Source organism: Plectropomus leopardus, chromosome 2, assembly GCF_008729295.1.
Source record: "Plectropomus leopardus isolate mb chromosome 2, YSFRI_Pleo_2.0, whole genome shotgun sequence".
NCBI classification, from domain to species: Eukaryota; Metazoa; Chordata; class Actinopteri; order Perciformes; family Serranidae; genus Plectropomus; species Plectropomus leopardus.
The window spans coordinates 9,680,297-9,702,474 of record NC_056464.1 but is presented as its reverse complement, the minus strand read 5'-3'; the positions used below and the strand labels follow the sequence as shown (position 1 = coordinate 9,702,474).

The following is a 22,178-nucleotide window of genomic DNA, read 5'->3' as shown; positions in this document are numbered from 1 at the left end:
CTCTTTCCTCTCACTAATAACGATGAGTCCAGCTCTCCTTCACCCTTGTGTCGTAATTCGCTGCAGAGTATCCAACATGTGGAGCTAACGAGTTCCGCTGTGCCAACGGACGCTGCCTCATCCAGAGTTCATGGGAGTGTGATGGAGACTTTGACTGTCACGACCACTCAGATGAAGCCCCAAAGAACCCACGCTGCAATGGACCAGGTAAGATCCAGGGGGCAACTGCACTTATTATTTTTCACTTTCATTAAACTTATATATGCAATATACGGCTCTCACCTCAGAGACAAACATGATGATGCCTGAGCCTAAATGGCGGCAGCTAGGAGTGCAGTGCTAACTAAAGCAACAGAATTGATAGGAGTAACAGGGTTAATGGGGGTTATCTTAATAGGGGGGCCTGGGGGGACCTGGGGGGTCCACAATGACATCCCTCCACTTTGGGTCAGCAGTAACAGCCAGAGAAGCACTACTGGCATTTGGCCTTAGTAGAGGTCTGCATTCTCCAAGTCCGCTTTTTTTTTTTAAATCTCATTGAAAAAGTATTAATTGACACCAGTGTGATGAAAATGTGGAAAAACATGATCAAGCAGCAAGCACATCAACAGAACAGAAAGCAAACATGGAGAAAGCACATCCATATTTAAAACAAATGTTAACAACCATAAAAGTGAATGTCAACAACACTTGTTGTTGTCTTTTTGGCGACTGGAAAGTGGTCTCAACGACTGTGACTGAAAGGAATTCCTGGGACTCTTAAATATCAGCCGCACTGTTTGACATTTTCTCTTTTGTTTCTCATTTTTCTTTATACAGAGAAAAAATGCAACGACACCGCGTACGCCTGCAATAATGGAAACTGTGTCAATGAGACATTGCTCTGTGACCACAAGGATGACTGCGGCGACGGCTCCGATGAGCTCAACTGTTTTATCAACGAATGCCTGAACAGCAAACTGAGTGGCTGCTCCCAGCTCTGTGAAGACCTCAAAATAGGCTTCAAGGTAAGCGAACGCTGTGACATTCCGACTCGAGCTCTGCAGCAATAGCACACGCTGTTGCTTTACCTGCTCTGTGCTTTGCCCCTCACAGTGCAGATGCCACCCTGGCTTCCGTCTGAAAGATGACGCAAAGACGTGTGTCGACATAGACGAGTGCACAACCACCTATCCCTGCACGCAGCGTTGCATCAACACACATGGCAGCTTCCACTGCCTGTGTGTGGAGGGTTTCCAGCTTAGCCCTGAAAACCCCACCATATGCAAATCCACCTCTGGTAAGAAACATGATGAGATTAATAACATTCAGGAAGCGTTTATGATAAACCAGCTCACATATAATGTCTCCCTCCCTGCAGATGAAGAGCCCTTCCTGATCTTTGCCAACCGCTACTATCTGAGGAAGCTCAATTTAGACGGCTCCAACTACACACTGCTCAAACAGGTGAGCTTTGCAGATGCAGTATGTCCCTTTTGAAGTGCTTAGAGATGCTGGCGTTTATCGCTGGCCCAGACTGATGCAGCTCCTGTGCTTTGACAGGGCTTGAACAATGCCGTGGCTCTGGACTTCGACTATCGCCAGCAGATGATTTATTGGACAGATGTGACCACCCAGGGCAGCATGATCCGACGCATGCACATCAATGGCAGCGATGTTCAGGTCAGTGAAGTGTGCTGATAATACCCCCGTGGTCTGAACATAAAACCTGCATTTGAAATGATTAAATAATCGTCATTTGCATGCATGTGCAGTGAAAACCCAGGAAATAGAATTAAAGTCCTTATTGTGAGGCTCACATCCAGAAAGTTAATGCTGCCTGCTCATTTGTTAGGTCCTTCATCGCACATCACTCAGCAACCCAGACGGTCTGGCAGTAGACTGGGTGGGAGGAAACCTGTACTGGTGCGATAAGGGAAGGGACACTATCGAGGTGTCAAAGCTGAACGGAGCGTACCGAACAGTTCTGGTCAATAGCGGCCTGAGGGAGCCACGTGCTGTGGCTGTGGATGTGCGCTATGGGTAAGAATGATGCTACACAACTTTGAGAATCTGGGCGAAAAAGTAGAAGAAAACTAAGAGTTTTGTGAAATGAAAAAGTTTGTTTTCAGTCTGGTTAGATGCCAGATGAGTGCATTTCACCATCAATTCATGTGCAGCTGAGGTAACCAGCTAAACCTACTATTAGTTGTGAGATATATGCAGTAAATCAGGGTGTCCGCAGGTCCTTAAAAAAGTCTTAAAATGTCTTGAATGTAATTATATAAATATTGGGCTTTAGAGGTCATTAAAGGGTATTACATTTGAATTTGAGAGATCTTAATTGTCACAAACATTTTATCTAATTTAATTAATTAATCTTTTAATATGCTTTTGTAAAAATGAGTCACGGTCTTCTATGTCCACATTGCTCATGTTATAAATCTTTAAACCTTCCCCCGAGTTTGAAAGAGACTGAATAAGTAAGAGATATCTAAAAATAAGTAACTGCGATAAAGTTCACTGGCTTCCGTGCTGCTTTCTACTGTTTACCTGTTTGCAAGGCCAGTTGCTGACGTTAAATGTGACACCAAAAGAGAAGAAAAAAACAAACAGAAAGGCATACTCATCTGCTGCAGAATTGTGTGCATAGCTCTGCAACTGGCAATGGGAAAGCAGTTGATATACCATTTTTAGTCGGTTTTCTAGTTTTAAAGAAGCTTACATGCACAAGCTTATTTTTGTGGAAAAGTGTTATAAAAGTTTTGATAGCAAACGTGATAGGGAATGCAGTTTTTAAACAGAAACCTTGAGTTTCCTTCCACTATCTACATATTATTGTATCTTTGAAAAACACAAACACTGTATTAGTCATTATCAGTTTATCTTACAAGCCAACAAGCTAACAAACAATATCAATAAAAGGTGCTAATAACACTTACCATTATGATACATCTGCTAGTCACCAATTTTGATGCACAACTGACTCTTCCTCTGAGTCTGTGTCTGACTGATGCTCAAACCTATATGGCATCTCCTCTAAATGCTAACGCTAATCATCTTGTGGCGCACTGCTTTTTCAAAACGCAAGCAGCAGTGGTGTGTGGGACGGTGGTGAGATCTAGAGTTTCTCAATAAGAGAGTAGGAGAAGAGCTGCTTCCAGCCCCTTTTCACAGTCCTGAGTTTTAGGTTTTTTTTTTTAACTATTATGTGGAGAAAAAAAGCATTTAAAACAATAGTATTAGTATGAGTATTTTACTTTAATGTGTGTCTGGAGGGGACTTGAACAAACAGGAGACATCATGAACCTAGAGGGTGTTAAAATCTGATTTGTCTTCCTTTCCTTTGTTTTGTATATCTTTCTAGTTTTCCCTTTTTAAAATAATTATTTTCAAATGCACAAATGGAAATCTGATGTATTTTTGGAACTGTAATTGCATTATAATTTGAGTATCTTTCAATAAAAACAAATCAATGCAAAAAAAAAACAAAATCTGACAAAAACTAATACAGCACATCTCTGCACAGGTACTTATACTGGTCAGACTGGGGTGACACTCCCCACATAGGAAGGATTGGGATGGATGGCTCCAACAGGAGTGCCATTGTGGAGGATAAGATCACTTGGCCCAATGGCCTCACGCTGGACTTTGTCAATGACCGCATCTACTGGGCCGATGCTCGAGAGGACTATATCGCATTTGCCAGCCTGGATGGAACCAACAGACACACAGGTAACAGACACATTAACTCATTTGGAGTGTCGAGCACTTTTTCCAGTTGACGTTACTAACTTCGCTGTCTCCATAGTTCTTGTTCAGGATATCCCCCACATCTTTGCTATGACTCTGTTTGAGGAGTATATCTACTGGACCGACTGGGAGACAAAGTCCATTAACAGGGCCCATAAAACACTGGGAATCAACAAGACAGTGCTGATCAGCACCTTACACAGACCGATGGACATCCACATTTACCACCCGTATCGCCAGCCTGAAGGTAAAACAGAGTCATTTGCAACCATGTATAAATCTTTATCTATGTCCTGGTCCTTGTCTGATAATTCTGCATTTCATTGTTTTCTAGTGGCCGGCCACCCATGCCAAATCAACAATGGAGGCTGCAGTAACCTCTGTCTGCTCTCACCTGGAGGGGGCTACAAGTGCGCCTGTCCCACTAACTTTTACCTAGCAGCTGATGGCAGACAGTGCTTATCCAACTGCACTGCAAGTCAGGTAAACTAGTTTGAGGCTGTTATTTTAGCCTGTATTAACAAATTATTGATCCACATAAATTAATACTTTTCTCTTCTGTTCTCTCAGTTTGTTTGCAAAAATGACAAGTGCATTCCATTTTGGTGGAAGTGTGACACTGAGGATGACTGTGGCGACCGCTCAGATGAGCCTGCAGACTGCCGTGAGTGATGACTGTACAATAATCATACTAATATCTCATTGTTGCAGTGTGATTTTTCTTTTGTTCTGGATAATAATGTGCTGTGTTTGTCACTGTAGCTGAGTTTAAGTGCAGACCGGGCCAGTTCCAGTGTGGTACAGGAATCTGCACCAACCCAGCCTACATCTGTGACGGCGACAATGACTGCCAAGATAACTCCGATGAGGCCAATTGCGGTACACGCACTGACACAAACTTAAAGAATTTAAGGTTTTTAAGAGCCCATAATTACCTATGTTCTATCTTTGTTGTTTTTCTGTTTCCAGACATCCATGTGTGCCTGCCAAGTCAGTTTAAATGTACCCATCCCAGTCGCTGCATCCCTGGCATCTTCCGTTGCAATGGACAGGACAACTGTGGAGAGGGAGAGGATGAGAAAGACTGTCGTGAGTCTCAATTCCTTGCCGGTCCCCTTAGGCTCTTTGCTATTTTTCAGCTGCCAGTGTCAGTGCCTTAGGATGGTCACCTTTGTATCGGATGTCTGTATGCTCATTTATGTGAAAAAAAAACATTGTGGTCCAGTGCAAAGCAACTCTACAACTTGAAGCATGACCACATTTTGCTCCCACCGGTTGAACCCTACTATAGTGACCCCTTTGACTGTACACATGTCACCTCTATATGCCACAATTTACACTTCTTTACACTATATCTCAAAATCCAATGAGCTGAAAGGAAATTGATGAACGCTATGTTACCCCCCCCCAGAGGATCTCTGTCCATCCATTGTGACCTTTCCCTTAGCAATTCCCTTAGGCCAAATGATGCTGAATAATGCAAGTGCCATGACATTTGCTGAGCACATTCATCGTCCACAGAGGGAGATCACATGAACTGTTGTGTCATGCCATCCTGAGGTCAAAATTTACATTTTAGCACCTTTAAATGAAAGGCTGTAGGAAGAATAGAAAAACCACCATGTTATTATGTAATGAACACTGCAGTCTGTAGGGGCCAGCATCCAGCAGGACTGTCGGCATTTAAATGAGTGAAATGTGTGATTAAGTAGGATTTCTTCTGTATTTAGTTGAGTATGTGTTTGTTCCTTGTGCAGCGGAAGTGACATGTGCCCCCAACCAGTTCCAGTGTGCCATCACCAAGCGCTGTATCCCACGGGTGTGGGTGTGTGACAGGGACAATGACTGTGTGGATGGATCTGATGAACCTGCCAACTGCAGTAAGACACAGCTCATTATTACTGTACCAAACAACACCTCTACTGAGGAAATAAGTCTCCTTCACAATGTGAACATGGTTTTCTGTAAGGACCTGAATGACTGTATGGAAGGAGGCTCTGGATGTCAGATACAAAGAAATTTAAAGAGAAAACTTAAGCTGGAAACTTAAAATTGTACAACAGAACTGACAATAGTGGAGGGTTGATTTTCACACAAGGGATTGTTTGGAGCTTGTGAAGTGGGGTTGTATGAGGTACTTCAGGCAATTCAGTATATTAGTAGATGGTGGTTGGAATGGCCTGAGTTTTGAGAAGCAGACAAGAGTTCAAACCCTCAATGGAGTCTGGCTTTGAAGACAGCAATTTAATGGCTTCAGTTCCCTGGTAAAAATCACTGTCTGACGGTTAAGTGGTAGGTAAAGTGGTGAAAATATTCTAAATATACATACACTTAAACTGATATTGTTTTTTAGGTGGCTATAATAAGTGCATTTCTGTTGCGGTTATCTTGTCTGCTTACTAGGGACGTGCTGAATTACATCTACACTAGAAAATTCAAGATGTAAGATTCAGTTTATTTGTCATTTTTCTTGTGTATCTGCATATATAAAAAGGGTACAATTCTGTTATCCCAGCCCACAGCAGTGTCACAGAAAAGAACAAAAATATATTTATCTAAAAACTTAATGTTAAAAACACTACTGAAACTAGATGTAAAAACTTAAGAACAATAAATAAAAGTACAAACGCGACCTACATGTTGAACAGACCTTGAAGTATCTTATTTGAAGGTGCAACACATTTAAAGTGCTCAGTGCAACGCAGATCCATTAGATGCGATGTGTCATTTACATGGCAGGGGGCAACATTTATTTCTAACCCTGGCTGCCTGTGGGAAGAAGCTGTTCAGCATTCTGCTGGATTTGGCAGGGATGCTCCGGTACCTCCTCTCAGATGGCAAGAGGAAAAACAGTTTGTGGGATGGATGGTGGGGGTCTCAGAAGTGAACCAGGAAGTGAGGCTGTAGGTCAGAATACTCTCTATGGTGCCCCTGTAGAAGGTGGTGAGGGCTGGAATGGGTAGACTTGCCCTCTTTAGTTCTCCGGAGGGGATGGAGCCACTGCTGAGCCTTTTTTAAGAGGGCCGAGGTGTTGATGGTAGAGGTCAGGTCGTCTGCAAAGTGCAAACCCAGGAACTCGCTGCTACTGACCCTCTCTGCAGCTGCTCAATCAATGATCAGGGCCAGATGATTGTGCCTGCCAGACCTCCTGAAGTCAATCACCATCTCTTTTTGTTTTGACTTTGGTAATATAGATAAATACATCATACAATCCCACTTCAAGGATCCAAACTATCCCTTTAATGCCTCATTATTCAGTCCTTCATTGTTCAGTTATCGAAGCTTAATAATAACACTGTTTTCTATTTGTTATCTGTTAATTCTGTTACAGAGTGAATAAGCCTTCATTCCCAAGTCTGGTGTCAATGCGTCTAATCCATTAAATCCTCTCTATTGCAGCTCAGATGACATGTGGTGTGGATGAGTTCCGCTGCAAGGACTCGGGGCGCTGCATCCCGGCACGCTGGAAGTGTGACGGAGAGGATGACTGCGGAGATGCTTCGGATGAACCCAAGGAAGAGTGCGGTAAGGAGAGAGTGGTGGATGGAGAAAGAAAGGAAAGGAGGTTGTCACCAGGCCCCACTTGTACTTATCTTGTATGTTTCGTGCTCAGATGAGCGGACATGTGAGCCATACCAGTTCCGCTGCAAGAACAACCGCTGCGTGCCTGGACGTTGGCAGTGCGACTACGACAACGACTGCGGGGACAACTCTGATGAAGACAAGTGTGGTAGGTTCCTCTGTGTTTTTCTTACTTTGCTCGCACAGCCACATCACATTATATGTATGATAGCTATGATTTGTAAAATGTTATCAGCTAGCAGACTGTTCAGATGCAGTGGGTTATAGTGGTAAGCACTGATCACCTTTCACTGTGTGTTTGTCCGTTATAATTGCTCAACGTCACGCCTGGTTGAGACTTTGATTTCTTTTTTTGCGTTAATTAGTTCTGTGGCCATTCGCACATCTCACATCATCTCATGTCTATTTTGCATTTCACACTGGCCTGTTGATGTGAGCCAGAGGTAGGTGTTTTCACAGTTTCAGCTCAACCATCCACAACCTCAGCTCCCCAGTCCTTCATGTCCCCCATCCCTGCTTCTCTTTTCTTCCGTGATCCTTTTCCTTCCTTTTTCAATCCCACTAGCTCCTCTGCTACATACAAAACAGAATGTTGCACCATCCCCACCTTTGTGCCCCATGAGTCAATCCTGTAATGTAAATTCTCTGCCTTTTTTTATTCATGTGCGTCTGGCTCTCAGCAGAGCACCCTGCTCTCTATTTTGCAGTCTTCTCTCTACCCACCCTTTCTTCTCTTTTTCCCTTTACCTTGCTCCTCACCTCTACTCTCTGTTCCTGTTGGATTCTTCTGTCACCTCTCTAAGCTGTCTCCTCTCTGTCCTCAGTGCCTCGTCAGTGTTCGGAGAGCGAGTTTTCCTGCACAAATGGCCGCTGCATTGCTGGACGCTGGAAGTGCGATGGGGATCACGACTGTGCCGATGGTTCAGATGAGGTATCAACCACTTTTTCTTCCTGATTCACATTCAGCTTTGATATTTGACACACTAAAATAATTGTTTTCATTGTTCCAGAATGGCTGTGATGTGAAGTGTGACAGTGATCAGTTCCAGTGCAAAAATGGCCATTGCATCGCTATCCGCTGGCGCTGCGATGCTGATGTTGACTGTTTGGATGGTAGTGATGAGGAGAAATGTGACAGCGGTGGTAAGAAACACACTCACATTTTCTGCTCATGTATCAGTAGCAAATGTAATGCATCACTCATTCCTCTCATCTTATCGCCGTGTTTCAGTGGGTAGACACTGCCCCCTGGACGAGTTCCAGTGCAATAACACTCTCTGTAAACCTCTGGGCTGGAAGTGTGACGGTGAGGATGACTGTGGAGACAACTCAGATGAGAATCCAGAAGAGTGTGGTGAGAATCCCAGCATTTCGATAGTCAACAGTATTCTCGAAGATGACTTGAAACCTTGCTTGGATGCAGTCTTCTCTTTTTCTTGATGTGTTGTTTTTTTTCTGTCCTTAAGTTAAATTCCAGTGTCCACCCATGAGACAGTTCCGCTGTCATAATGACCGCGTGTGTCTGCCTTTATCAAAACGCTGTGATGGTGTCAACAACTGTGGGGACAACAGCGATGAAGTCAACTGCCGTGAGTTTGTTTGCACGCTTTTTTTTAGTGTGTTTTTAATAATTTCAAAGGGAGACACATCGGCTCACTGTTAAATCACATCAACAGTTCAAGAAAGTATTTAAATTCAAATTCAAATAGCTTTATTAGCATGTACAAAAATATGTTATTGCCAAAGCGGTTCACAGAATAAACCAAACAAAAATTAATAATTTTACAAATATTACATGCATTTATTCATTACATATTTTAAATTTACTGGTGCTCTATCTATCTATCTATCTATCTATCTATCTATCTATCTATCAACAAAGAAACAGTTACAGTAAATTTTTAATTCAAAATCAGTAATAAAGTAAAGTGAGAGTAAGAGTAGTAAAAGAAAAGGCAGTGTGAGCCGTGACGAGGTGAACTCTGGACTTCTGTGTTGTTTTGTCGGTTGTAGATGTTGCATTTTTTAAATTTTTGTAAAGAACTGTGCTCCAATGTCTTTGCACATAGTAGCAGGAAATAGTGCTCTGTCTCCACCTCTGTTGACAGAGCAGACACAGTCTGTCTTCACGAGGCATTTAATTTAGGCATGAATTGGCATTTATTAAACTTGTAATAGGATAGGATTCCAGGAATCCAGAAATCATGGAATGTAAAGACAAATCAACATAATAATTAGGGTAATGACCTCTCTGTGACCCCTTTACTCCTCCAGCATCACTCCCTCCCACACCAGTATGTCAAAAAGATGAGTTCAGGTGCTCTAACGGGCGTTGCATCAGCTCTGTCCTGCGCTGCAACTACTTCAATGACTGCGAGGATTACGGTTCTGACGAAATCGACTGCAATAAGAAAGGTGTGTTGAGTCACAGTATGGACGGTGTACATTCTGCGTGGTTGTCGGTGTGAATGTATGTGACCTGTGTCTGTGCTTGCAGAGACAGTGCTAAATGACTGCCGCAGTAACAGGACGGTGTGCGGAGACGGAGACGAAGCTCACTGTGTGGTGAATGGCACCGACTCCTTCTGCTCCTGCAAACCCGGCTTCCAATCCAACAGACGTAACAGATGTGAAGGTACAGTTTTCTCTGCCCTCGCTCTGTTTTGCAAATCTAATTTTGTGCTCATCTGCTCAACACTAGGACGTTCACAGAGTTGTTTTTATCCCTAATCTCAATTAGGTCAGTTTCATTTTGAATAATAAGTAAGACTTGGAAAAAATAACTTTTTAAAATTCAGTAAATAAACTTCATACATTTATTAATTTCACAGTTGTGCTTTATTCAGTTGCAGAAAGAAGAAATCAAATGCATTTTTAATCCATTAATAAACTATACAATCATTTAAAATGTAACATAAGCCTCAAATTAAATCAAGAACATAATAATGGAACACTTCAGTGACAAAATTACCATTTTTAAATTGATAAGTCATGCCATGTTACCTTTAATCCGGGAAGAAAACTTTTTTCACATACGCTTCCATGGAAAACGCCTGATTTATTAATTGATTGGGGACTGCATTTTATTATCAGCAAAATATATTAAAATATTCACATACAAACTCTCAGACAACTGGTACAGTTTAATCTAAGACTCATTTATTCTATGCTCAGTACTTCTAAAAAACATGACTTTTTATCTGGTGTCCCCTGGCGTTTTTATTAGTACATTTTTAGCAAAAATGCATGTGTTTGTGAAGTACTTAGCATAAGGTTGGATAAGTAAGACTTGGATAAAACTGCACAAGTTGTGTGAGAGTTTGTAAATGGATGTTTTGACATAGTTTTGCTGTTGTTAAACGTGGTCCCCAATAAATCGCTATATCAATATGTTTGTTGTTTTCTGTGAAGACATGCAAGAGCACAGTTTTCTTCACAAATTCATGTTAACAGAGCATAACAAACTGATTTCAAAGCTGTCATATTGTGAATGAGGTATTCATTTGAAATAATTTCATTGATGTAGAAGAAGAACATGTAGGGGTTTTAATTTACAAAAAAATGACATGTTTTTGAAAACACGAGGGGGGTCAAAATGACCCTTTGGCAGTGCTAGTGTGTATTTAATGTGCATTATGTTGTTTCACAGATAAGAATGAGTGTCAGCAGTTCGGAGTGTGTTCCCACATTTGCAACAACACAAAGGGTTCCCACAAGTGCAGCTGCCACAAATACTTCACTAGAATCAATGACACCTGCAAGGCTGACTGTGAGTACTTCCATCATAACTGATGCTTTCCAGGCTAATGTGTGTGCACTGCTTACCTGCCTTCATTTTCTTGTGTCTCTGCTGGACTGAAGTGATTTGTTTGTCCTTTTTCTGTCCTGACATAACTCTCTGTGCATCCCCAGCTCCGAGACAAGTGCTCTACATCGCTGACGACAGTGAGATCCGCAGCCTGGACCCATCCATGCCAAACTGGCGCTATGAGCAGACCTTCCAGGGCGATGCAAACGTGCGCATCGATGCCATGGATCTGCATGTCAAGGCTAACCGCATTTACTGGACAAACTGGCACACGGGGCGGATTTCTTCCTATGATTTGCCTTCTTCCTCCTCCTCCCCCAACAGCAACCGCAACCGACGCCAAATTGAATCAAGGGTCACAAACGTGGAGGTGAGTGCGCATATTTGTGCTTGTGTTTTGGCATGCATGTGATGGAAACACAAAAAAAGAAAGATGTGTGTCCATTTTTGGAGGGTCTTAGTGCTGTTTGTCTGTCTCTGTGTTTAGATCCCTGATTTGAAGATGCCCCGTGGCATAGCTGTGGACTGGGTGGCAGGGAACTTGTACTGGACCGACTCTGGTCGAGACGTCATCGAGGTGGCCCAGCTTAGTGGAGGACGCCACCGCAAAACCCTTATCTCCGGCATGATCGATGAGCCTTATGCCATTGTAGTTGACCCCCAAAGAGGGTGAGCGGGCCATTGGGAAACTGGGAGGCGTGATGATACAGGGAAACAATTGTAGAAAGAATTGTAGAAAATTACAAAATTACAAACTGAGTTTTCATTGTGATAACAGTGCTGATAAATAGAGCTTTAATGTTTTCATTATTAGGAAAATGTACTGGGCAGACTGGGGCAACCATCCCAAGATTGAAACAGCTGCAATGGATGGAACCATGAGAGAGACTCTGGTGGAGGAGAACATCCAGTGGCCAACTGGTAAAACATGCACACACATACAGTACATAAATACAGGAATACTTCACCCCCCCAAATAATCATTTGTATATCAATCACTCACCCAGTGTTACCTTGAACTTTTGAAGGAAACTTGTTTTTTTCTGGCATAAGTCCATGTTGAACGGAGCATCCAAAAACTGAGAAAATTCTTGAGGGATTAGAGTTAAGGAGTGCATGTTTAACAACAGCAGAACTATACCAAAGCATCTGTTTACAAAGTCTCACCATCATTAAAGCCTCATTAATCCAGTCATATGCTCAGCACTTCCTAGACAGACAGCCCTCTCCAACAGGGAACTGAACTAAAAGTGACATTTATCTGTGCTCTCTTCAAAGCCAGACTTCATTCACACAAACAGTAACTTTACATCTCTGAACATGCAAGCTGCTGGTCCACCACTGCCTTGAACAATGAGTCTGTTTGTGTTATTGTGTGACTTTGGTGTTGTAAAGGGTTAGTTCAGATTCCTCTAAGTCACAAAAGATCACAAACTGATCGAGGCAGTGATAAACCAGCAGCTTGTGCCTTCAGAGATGTAAAATTACAGTTTTTGTCAATGGAGTTTGAACTTCAAGAGAACATAAACAAGTTTCATTTTGAGTTTCGTTCCTCGTCTAAAAGCGCTGTCTGTTTGAGAAGTACTGAGCATATGAGTAGATGAATGAGGCGCTGGACTAATGGCTACAAGCAGCAGTGCTACTGTTGTACTCATCGACAGTATAATGTGATTCTTTGTTTTATTGTGGACGTGTTGTGAATTATGTGTTGTTGTGCATTGTTGTTTGTAGTTATTTTACTGCTGGCTGTGCAAAGAATTATCCCTCGGATAGTAAAGTTGACCTTGAGACTTGGATTATACTGCATGAGTTGTGCGAGAGCTTGAAAATAAATGTTTTGTTGTTGTTAAATATGGTCCTCCTTTAATCCATCAAGAATTATCTGTTTTGTTTGAAGTTTTTGTATTCTTCGTTCATTGAAGGCGTATAAAAAAAAGTTTTCTCCATGAAGTCAACGTAATATGGGGTCAGTAACTGATATACAAAAAGTCATTTGGGGAGACGGAGTATTCCTTTAATCATCTGTCCTGGACTAAAAGCACGTCTGCCTTTTCTAATGCTGCTCTCTCTCTGTCTGTATAGGTCTAGCAGTGGACTACTTCAATGAGCGTCTGTTCTGGGCCGATGCTAAACTCTCCTTGATCTGCAGCGTGAGGTTGAATGGCAGTGATGTGGTTGTGGCTGTAAACGGCATTAAGAACAGTTAAGTGGCGCATACTGAGGAGGGGTCGACAGATTATTGGCTGGGCTGATTATCAGGGCCAAAATTTGGCATTTTGCAGATTATCTGAAAAATGGGATGAACTTTTATTTTGTGAAACCTAAGGGAGCTTTTTTTAATCTATTTATTTTTTATTTAAATTTTCACTTCACTTTTCACTTTTTTTATTTCACTTATAAATAAAGTTACTGGGAACTTGCTGTATTTATGTTGAAAGTCTGAGTTTTGATTAAACATTGCCAAAGGCATTTAAACAAAGTTTTGTTTTGGAGTTTATTATATTCCAAATTCTAAATATTGACAGAAAGATTTTAATTTTTATTGTAAACTACTACTACTGTAAACTTTAACTACTAATCGGTATCGCTATCTGCCCTGAAAAAACAACATTGGTCGACCCCTAATACTGAGACCCATACATGTAATCAGTACCAGAGATCAGTCTTTATTAGTCAGGAATCATTTGTAAGAGTGTATATTTCAGCATGAATACTGTGTGTAAAGCTTCCTCAACATGTCTCTTCTGTTTTCTACTCAGAGCTCCATCAGCCTTTCAGCATTGATATCTTTGAGGACTACATCTATGGTGTCACCTACATCAACAACTACGTCTTCCGAGTGAATAAATTTGGCAGGGGCCCCATCGAGAACCTGACGACTGGATTGAACCACGCCACAGATATAGCTTTGTACCACCGCTACAAGCAACCTGAGAGTGAGTAGAAAACACACAGAAGTTCACTGAACAATCACAGCAAAGAGGAGATGACTAAAGCATGTTTTATATTTTTCTCTTTATTAATTTTGGTTCTGTCTCTGTCTTTCTTAGTGACTAATCCCTGCGACAGGAAGAAATGTGAATGGCTGTGTCTGCTGAGCCCCAGTGGACCAGTCTGCATCTGTCCCAATGGGCGCACGCTGGACAACGGCACATGTGTGGAGCTGCCCACTCCCACACTGTCTCCTATCTGTGAGTAAATCCACTCTCCAACATAGAGCACACAAACATACCAGCACCTAAATTTTTCTGACTGAAAATGATTATTATCTGCAGCTCCTCCGAGCGGCACGTGCTTGGTCCAATGTATGAACGGTGGCAGCTGTTTCCTGAATGCCTACAAACAGCCAAAGTGTCGCTGCCAGCCTAATTATGGAGGAGATCGATGTGAGATTGACCAGTGCAGGGACTACTGCAAGAATGGAGGCACATGCACACCTTCCCCTACAGGTAAGATTTGAACAATGCAAGCTGGTTTGGGCTTTTCTATTAAAATATGACTTTGCAGGCCTCATTTATGTTTTTTGTTGGCGTATTAACATGACTCATCCTGTCTCTCCTGTCATCCCTTTTTAGCCTTCTATGAATTTATTCTTTCATATGTCTTTCCTTGCAAAGGTTCTCCTACCTGTCGATGCCTGACGGGCTTCACAGGACCAAACTGTAACCTGCGCACCTGTAAGGATTACTGCAAAAATGGAGGCAACTGTTCAGTCAGCACTGGAAACCAGCCAACCTGCAGCTGCCCCTCTGACTTCCTGGGCGACCAGTGCCAGTACAGTGAGTGCTCGCACTATCTGTCACACATGCATGTTTAAAAATGTTCAAACTGCAATACTGTAGATGATGATGTGGTTAATAAGCAGTGCCCTCACATGTTTGTGTGTTTGTGTGTGTGTGTGTGTGTGTGTGTGTGTGTGTGTGTGTGTGTGTGTGTGTGTGTGTGTGTGTGAGCAGGAAGCTGTGAAGGCCACTGCCTGAACAAAGGCACATGTCTACAGAGTGAAAACGGCTCCAAACTGTGCCGCTGTCCGACTCAGTACACCGGCAGCACATGTGAGATTGACAAGTGTCACTATTGTCGAGATGGCGAGTGTATCCCCAGCAGCAGTTTCACATCTACAGGGGACTTCACCTGCCGGTAACACTCATCATTTACTCAACACAAACAAACTTACACAGGCTAAAATATGAGTGTACTGACATTTTTTTGTCTGTGACAGCTGCACAAACGGAAGAGTCCAGCCCAGCTGTTACACATGTGATACCAATGAGTACTGTGCAAACGGCCAGTGCTCCATAAACCCCATCACAAGGCTTCCAGAGTGCAGGTGAGGAGCTGTGTCTTCAGTCATAATACGGCTTCAAGCCTAAAGAGCTCATGCAATATTTTTCTGCTCGTTATTTTATTTTATTTTTTCAAAAATGATTTTGCGAATTCCTGTGAGATGGTGCATTGCAAACACTGTATATTTTCACCAAGGATAGGAGGTTGTTACCAAATTCTGCTTAACAAATGTGACTTCAATCAGCTCCAAAACTTCTGTGTTGTAAGTCGGATTTACACAAAACTTGGTACATTCCATTCATACTCACTCTATATATTTGTTTCAAGAACCACAAAAGTCCGCATGATTTTCAACAATTTTTATTTTTTTTAAAAACACATTTTTCTGTGGGTGACCTCTAGCTCTAGCCCACGGGCACACAACTAAAAAGAGTCTGTGTGCTTCAGTGTATGGGGCGTGTGGAATGGGTTGAAACAAAGCACAAATTATAAATCAATTTAAAAAACTATGAATGAAAACATATATTTGGCAGGTATATGGATGAGAAAAGGTTGTGTTAAGGGTCTTTCTGTTTATTTTGTAACACTAGGGGATATTTGGATTGTAAACAAACCTGGGGTATTCATTTATTTATTTAATTGGGTGGTGAGTAAACTGGGGATGGTTGTGTGTACACAAGTACAAATCAATCTGGGAATTTGCTGAAATAATATATGAGTTAAAAGACAAGTGAGAAAGTGGTAGGGATATATAAGTTTTACTTCTACCTGCTCTGTACTCTTATTTAGTTTGTTTGTTTATGATATGTTTTAATTTGGTTGGGAGTGAAGATCATTGATTCTTTCTGCAGTGGTCTGGGTGTGATTCTGGCCTGTGGCCCTTTGCTGTGTGTCATTCGCCTTCTCTCTACCACCTTTTCTGTCTTATGCTGTCCTATCAATAAAGGGGAAAATGCCCAAAAAACAAAATCTTAAAAAACAGAATTTAAAAAATACTATTTTGAAAAAGCTCAATAGTAGACACACCAGCAGCTGCAAATGTGCATCTGCTTTGTGCAAGATTCTGGCCACGAATAAAGGTCAGTTTGTCCAAAAATGACCACATTAGGAGGATATTTTTAATCAAGCATTTTGGGCATTTCCACAAAATGCTTTTGAAACGACCAACAGCTGGTGACTGCGTTTCCAAAGGCACAGATCTGGTCATAAGTGAATGTCTGTGTGACCGTCATGAAACCTGTTACATGCTTTTTACTTCCAGCAGCCTGCGTTGACTTGAACTAACAAAAGCCACTTACAGCTATATCTGTTATCATTTGAGTCAAAATATCTCCAATGCATGACTGTATACATGCATATCTCTATTTCTTATCTTTTTGTGTGTGTGTAGATGTTCACCTGGCTGGGCGGGGCATCGCTGTGAGTTTGTAGCTAACCCTGACGGTACCTCGGGTTCAAGCGGACGTAAGTCTACAACCATGACATCAATAATAGTGGATTGGGATAAAACTCTCCGGGCACCATTTCTATGTTTGTGTGTGTTTGTGTACACAGGCACAGCCTCCATAGTGATCCCTGTGCTGCTGCTGTTGCTGCTGGTTCTGCCGGCTGCAGGAGCGTTATTCTGGTACAGACGGAGAATGAGAGGGTGAGTGACATATTTAGAACATAAGACATTAAAGCCTCGTTTTACCTTTGTTTTCCCCCTTTTTCTTCCGTTTTCTCTTCTTTCTTTCCTTTCTTCCGTCTGCACTTTTCTCTCCTCTCTGTAATGGCATGTCTTCTGCTCCTCAGGTCTAGCCGGCCCGGCAAAACCGGCTCCAGACGCTTGCGGTAACGGTTGCCAGGGTTACATTTTCCTTCCATACCCTCATTCAGTTCTGCATCCTGATGCTCTCTCTTTCTCTGTCTCCTCCTTGCTCATAAGTCTTGGTTTGCTGTGCGGTGTTTGGTCCTGTGGTGAATGTTGCGCCATTCTCTCAGATGCTCCTGCAGTATCTCTCCTGTGTAATCGCCCTCCTCAGAGCGGCTCCAGGGCAGATCTATTGAAAAGACGCATTGAATAGATCTGTCTATGCACTCTAGTGCTGTAGATAAATCATAATGTTGTCCATCATATTGTGCCATATATTGTACTTACCGTACTGTGCTGTGGTTTGTATTGTGCTAGTGTCTCTCACAGTGAGAGATGGACAGTGTGACAGCATTCTTCCAAGCTCAGATTGGAAAATGCAACGTGAAAAATCCAGCATTTACACAGAGGTAGAAACCAAAGATGATGCAGACATTTGTAGCATATTTTGGGGGATCTACTGGTGGATTTGTCTGTACATTAACAGTCCCGCATCCAGGTCCTCTGTGTCTGGATCTGTGGTGGGCTACATGAATGCTGGGTTTGTGTTGGTGCCTGTGCTGTGGCTTAGTTCCCTCAGCCTGGATGGCGGTGAGAGTCATATGATGCCTCTTCCCTCCCTTCATAATGTGGCTGTGTCCCCGCTTGCTCTGTTTAGGCTCCTGTAACCTTGAGTAAGACATGAAGGTATGACTGTGCCCTTCATATTCTGTATAGGGCCAAGGGCTTCCAGCACCAAAGGATGACCAACGGGGCCATGAATGTTGAGATTGGAAACCCCGCTTACAAGATCTACGAGGGCGAGCCAGATGACGACGCCGGGGAGCTGCTAGACGCAGACTTCACGCTGGACCCAGACAAGGTAGAGAAAAATACCTGGCACACAGACCGAATCACGATGACGTCGTGCTAACAACAACACACTGGCGAAATCAGCAAGCTTGTTTATTTCTGTTGTCATGGAGAGTTGCAGGAATGAGTCCTAAAACACAGACAAGATTTAGCATTTTAGCACCTCTCTCATCTGGAATTCATCTTGTTTTTCAAATGGGTTTGTGGTTAGATGCCTGAAATAGTGTTTGTAGTTAAGTCACGTCACATTTATTCACAGAGCACATTTAAAAACAACAAACACTGACCAAAGTGCCTTACAAGGAGATAAAATAGAACAGAGGCATGATAAAAAAAACAGCCGTAAATCGGAGCAACTAAGGCCCTGTCCAAATATCCGCTCTTGAGCCCTTGTGTGTGCTCTCGCTAAGGGATGGAAGACCGTTGGGTTTCCCAATTATTTAGTTTTGTTCTCCATCAGTGATCATAACTGCCCTTCTGCTCCCTTAATGCACTCCTTCTGCAAGTAAGCATCATACCACATCCCTGTCACATTGGAACATTTCAAACAAATTGGGAAACAAAACGGTTGTTTCTGGCAGACAAGACAAGGAAGCAAACAAATCTGAGAAAAGTAACGTCTGACAGCGGCGTGATGAAGAGGGAATTGCGTTTTAAGTGTAAGTTACATTATACTGTTCTCATTATACAGTTTATTTACCTGTTTGTTGGGCATCATCGTCAGTGTTCGGATGCGGTTTAGAAGCTTTCCTCATCTGCGGTTCCTAATTCTCCAGATAATCAGCTGGCAGTGATTTCTCATCAGTTTTAGCAGCAGTACTGTGAACAGCGAGGCTACGGCCAACACCATGTTTTGTCTCTTAGGTAATCGGAACAAAAGTGACGTAGGTAAGTGACGTGTACGTACCTGTCCCAGTGCTGATCTCACACAGCTTCCTTGTGCGCTTACACCTCTAAATGCACATTTCCTCAACATCACACAAGTGTGCACCTCATGGAAGACCTAAGGGCGTAATGCGGATATTGGGACAGGGCCTAAGAGCTCTTAGAGCCAATAAGAGCGTACGATATCGTGACAAAAATCACAACAAAAAAATATGAACAGAGGCCAGTACGGGGGAGATACGGTCTCTCTAACTGGTACCAATGAGTAGTCCTGCTGTGTTTTGAACAAGCTGCAGGTGAGATAGGACTGACTGACTGATTCCTACATAGGTGGAATTAAGGTAACTGAGGTGACATCTTGGTCTAAAATCTCCAATTATTCAACAGACAGGAATGTTTTTAATTTTGCAAGTGATCTGAGGTGATAGAAGCTAACAAGTGGCTAAAAGAGTCTACAGAGCGCCATCACGCCAAAACAAAAGCCTCATTATGATGCCTTGCCACTGCAGTGTAGTTGCTTGACAGCCTAACATTAGCTTTTTACTTCTGGCAATGGCATTTAGGCTACAAATATAATGAAACTGGTGTTTATTTATGAAGATTATCTTGCTGGACAAGTATAAACATTTTTCTGCCACAGAGCTTGTTTTCTGCAATGTTCTAAAATCCAAAAGGTAATGTATCTGAGCCACCAAAAAATCTTAATCAGTTTAAGAGTGTGCTATATTTGGAATATTTTACCTCGCATGTTAACTAGTTGAGGATAGATAGATATACGTAACGGCCTTTTGATAACGAGGTATGGCGGTGAAAATATTCTAAATATACCACACACTTAGACTGATATTAATTTTAGGAAATTCTAGTTGGGCCTTTATCTTGGTGGCTTTACATTTGAGTCAGTCTGTCTATACTCGCTACAGCACAGTATATATCTGATGGATGACTTTTGGCTCTTTCTAGCCCACCAACTTTACAAACCCAGTATATGCCACTCTGTACATGGGAGCACACAACAGCCGCAACTCTCTGGCCAGCACAGATGAGAAGAAGGAGCTGCTATCACGTGGAGACGAGGAGCCCCTCGTGGACCCCCTGGCATAGACTGTCCATTGGCCCTATGCTATTCCAAACCCACCCCTCTTCTTGCCTTTTGAAAAAAAAAGAAACAAAAACAAAAAAATCTATAAAAAAGTGTGAGAAAATTGATAAAAAGTGTGAACACTGTATAAAATGTACAAAAATGAAGGACTACTTTTGTATGTGATTGCAGTATTATATTTTGTTCTTTTGAGATTCCTCTGGTCAAAAATGAATAACATTTTCTATGAGAGATTTTTAATTTACACTTTGTCCCTTACCCTTTACCTAAATAGCCACTACCTCTGTGCAAAATGAAATGGAAACAAGAAAATCAGAAGAAAAGATGCTATCATTGGAGCAATTTTAATTTTTTATTTTTGTATGAATTGTATAGAAGAGAAAAAAAGACATTGTTCCATTTCACCAGTGCCAACTGTTTGTTGTTTGTGTTGACTTTGAGCGGGAAAGGCAAAACTCAAAGTTTTCTAAATCGGTACATATGTTGTCTTGCTGGAGTTTTTCGGCAGGATTGTGTGAGACAGATTCGTGATAGCACCGTTTGTGTATAGCACATGTACAATGTCAATACCAGATGGCAACTACAGTATTTCCACGTAATTTCTTCTCAGAGAACAAATGTTCATAAAATGATTGTGTTGTCTTCCTTGCACAGAATTCATATTTTACGGTATAGTGTGTACTGTAGGCTTTATACCGTAGGATGTAAAACAGGTATGTTTGTTTTTATCACATTGTATGACAGTTGGAGCTCGAAATTAGAGGAGGAGAAGCGTTTTTAGTGTGTGATTATGGAGTTGGAGAATGAGGAAGTTGGTTCATGGGTTAAACATTCCAGGCAGACTGATGGGTGGAGATTACGGACGTTAAGAGTTAAATGCCTTCGTGGGTGGGCGGTTGGCTGTGTGTATATGCCCAGATCACAGCTGGCTAATAACAGGAGGGTCAAAGCAGATAGTGCTGATGGGTAGTGCCGTGTATGCACTGTTCAGTTGTCTGTTACAAGGGTCTTCCTTCAGATGGAAAGTGAGGCTGTGATTATGGAAAAATAGAAGGAAAGAAAATTATCGGGATTTGTTTGTCTTTTATTTCTCCAGTCAATTTTATTTGTAAAAACCAGAGACCTTCTGGCTTTGTGAGTAGATTTATCTTTCTACCTTTAGAAGATCAAAGTCTGTACGTTCACAGTTTTGTAGTGACTCAGTCTTAAGTGCATTATGTTCATTTGGTCTTTAGCATTTCTCCGCTCGTCCTGAGCTCTTTCTAATCTCTCACTCTCCTCTGTGCCCTGCTGCTGCTAATGCTACCATTCCGGTCGCTCTGACACGTCCTTACGCTCAGCCTCTGTCCCAAAATGCTGCTTTCTGTCAGAAAAATGTGTCAGCCATATCTTAATGCATGTGGAAAGTAACACCAATCTTTGATGTAACTACAATAACAAGTTTTTATTTTGCTTACCTGTCAGCGAGTGTTATTTTATGCTGTTGTATATGTCTTGTCTTTAATTGAGAGAAGTACAATCATTTTACCTAAAGAACATTTTTTGCAAAAATCATACATGCATTTTCAGAATTTCTTTGATTAGTCAATTTTTTTTAAATGAAAAATGACACATAGCTTTTATAGTACACGATGCATGGAGGCTCAGACTTTCTTCTGGAAAGAGAATAATGTTTAATTTTTGCTGGAATACTTTACAAACTAAATAACAGATATTGTTATAAATAAAATTTTAAAAATTGTACAGAAAACAAGCCACTGTGTTTTGTTTCTGTTGTTCACATGCTGATATAGTCAAGAATACTGTAATGAGTCAGTGTTGGTTGAATCATTTATTAAGCAAACAGTAAAGTGCCTATAAAATGTAGACATAACCTTCATTGTATGTATGCAGCTTTCAGTCTTATACTGTTTTCAATTGAAACATTTTTTCAACAGCAAAAATAAAGGACATGCTTATTTTCAGGAAAGTTACACAGCGATCGTTGGGGGGGACTATTTTTAAGTTCTCTCCATGGATATATTATAGGTTCCCTTGCAAAACGTCTGCGTTCCCTTGCAGCCTTTTTTGTTTGCTTC

The 22,178-nt window shown here is 41.8% G+C and overlaps 1 protein-coding gene across 1 annotated transcript in view; it reads left to right on the top strand.

Moving 5' to 3' along the window:
* Positions 1-21,850, top strand: part of LOC121953052 (low-density lipoprotein receptor-related protein 1-like) — a 125,843-nt gene extending 103,993 nt beyond the window's left edge. The window contains exons 54-89 of the mRNA XM_042499984.1: positions 67-207; positions 820-1,007; positions 1,096-1,279; positions 1,361-1,446; positions 1,543-1,662; positions 1,835-2,022; positions 3,509-3,714; positions 3,791-3,979; positions 4,067-4,215; positions 4,303-4,396; positions 4,495-4,611; positions 4,702-4,821; positions 5,490-5,612; positions 7,132-7,257; positions 7,346-7,462; positions 8,139-8,245; positions 8,325-8,457; positions 8,546-8,668; positions 8,781-8,903; positions 9,589-9,729; positions 9,812-9,949; positions 10,964-11,083; positions 11,227-11,492; positions 11,610-11,791; positions 11,937-12,043; positions 13,205-13,324; positions 13,882-14,058; positions 14,173-14,313; positions 14,398-14,571; positions 14,740-14,901; positions 15,079-15,262; positions 15,345-15,452; positions 16,800-16,873; positions 16,964-17,057; positions 17,979-18,123; positions 19,962-21,850. Of these exons, the coding sequence (XP_042355918.1) occupies positions 67-207; positions 820-1,007; positions 1,096-1,279; positions 1,361-1,446; positions 1,543-1,662; positions 1,835-2,022; positions 3,509-3,714; positions 3,791-3,979; positions 4,067-4,215; positions 4,303-4,396; positions 4,495-4,611; positions 4,702-4,821; positions 5,490-5,612; positions 7,132-7,257; positions 7,346-7,462; positions 8,139-8,245; positions 8,325-8,457; positions 8,546-8,668; positions 8,781-8,903; positions 9,589-9,729; positions 9,812-9,949; positions 10,964-11,083; positions 11,227-11,492; positions 11,610-11,791; positions 11,937-12,043; positions 13,205-13,324; positions 13,882-14,058; positions 14,173-14,313; positions 14,398-14,571; positions 14,740-14,901; positions 15,079-15,262; positions 15,345-15,452; positions 16,800-16,873; positions 16,964-17,057; positions 17,979-18,123; positions 19,962-20,102 (5,108 nt within the window). The 3' untranslated portion in view covers positions 20,103-21,850. The remainder of the gene's footprint in view (positions 1-66; positions 208-819; positions 1,008-1,095; positions 1,280-1,360; positions 1,447-1,542; positions 1,663-1,834; positions 2,023-3,508; positions 3,715-3,790; positions 3,980-4,066; positions 4,216-4,302; positions 4,397-4,494; positions 4,612-4,701; positions 4,822-5,489; positions 5,613-7,131; positions 7,258-7,345; positions 7,463-8,138; positions 8,246-8,324; positions 8,458-8,545; positions 8,669-8,780; positions 8,904-9,588; positions 9,730-9,811; positions 9,950-10,963; positions 11,084-11,226; positions 11,493-11,609; positions 11,792-11,936; positions 12,044-13,204; positions 13,325-13,881; positions 14,059-14,172; positions 14,314-14,397; positions 14,572-14,739; positions 14,902-15,078; positions 15,263-15,344; positions 15,453-16,799; positions 16,874-16,963; positions 17,058-17,978; positions 18,124-19,961) is intronic.
* The last annotated feature ends 328 nt before the right edge of the window (positions 21,851-22,178 follow it).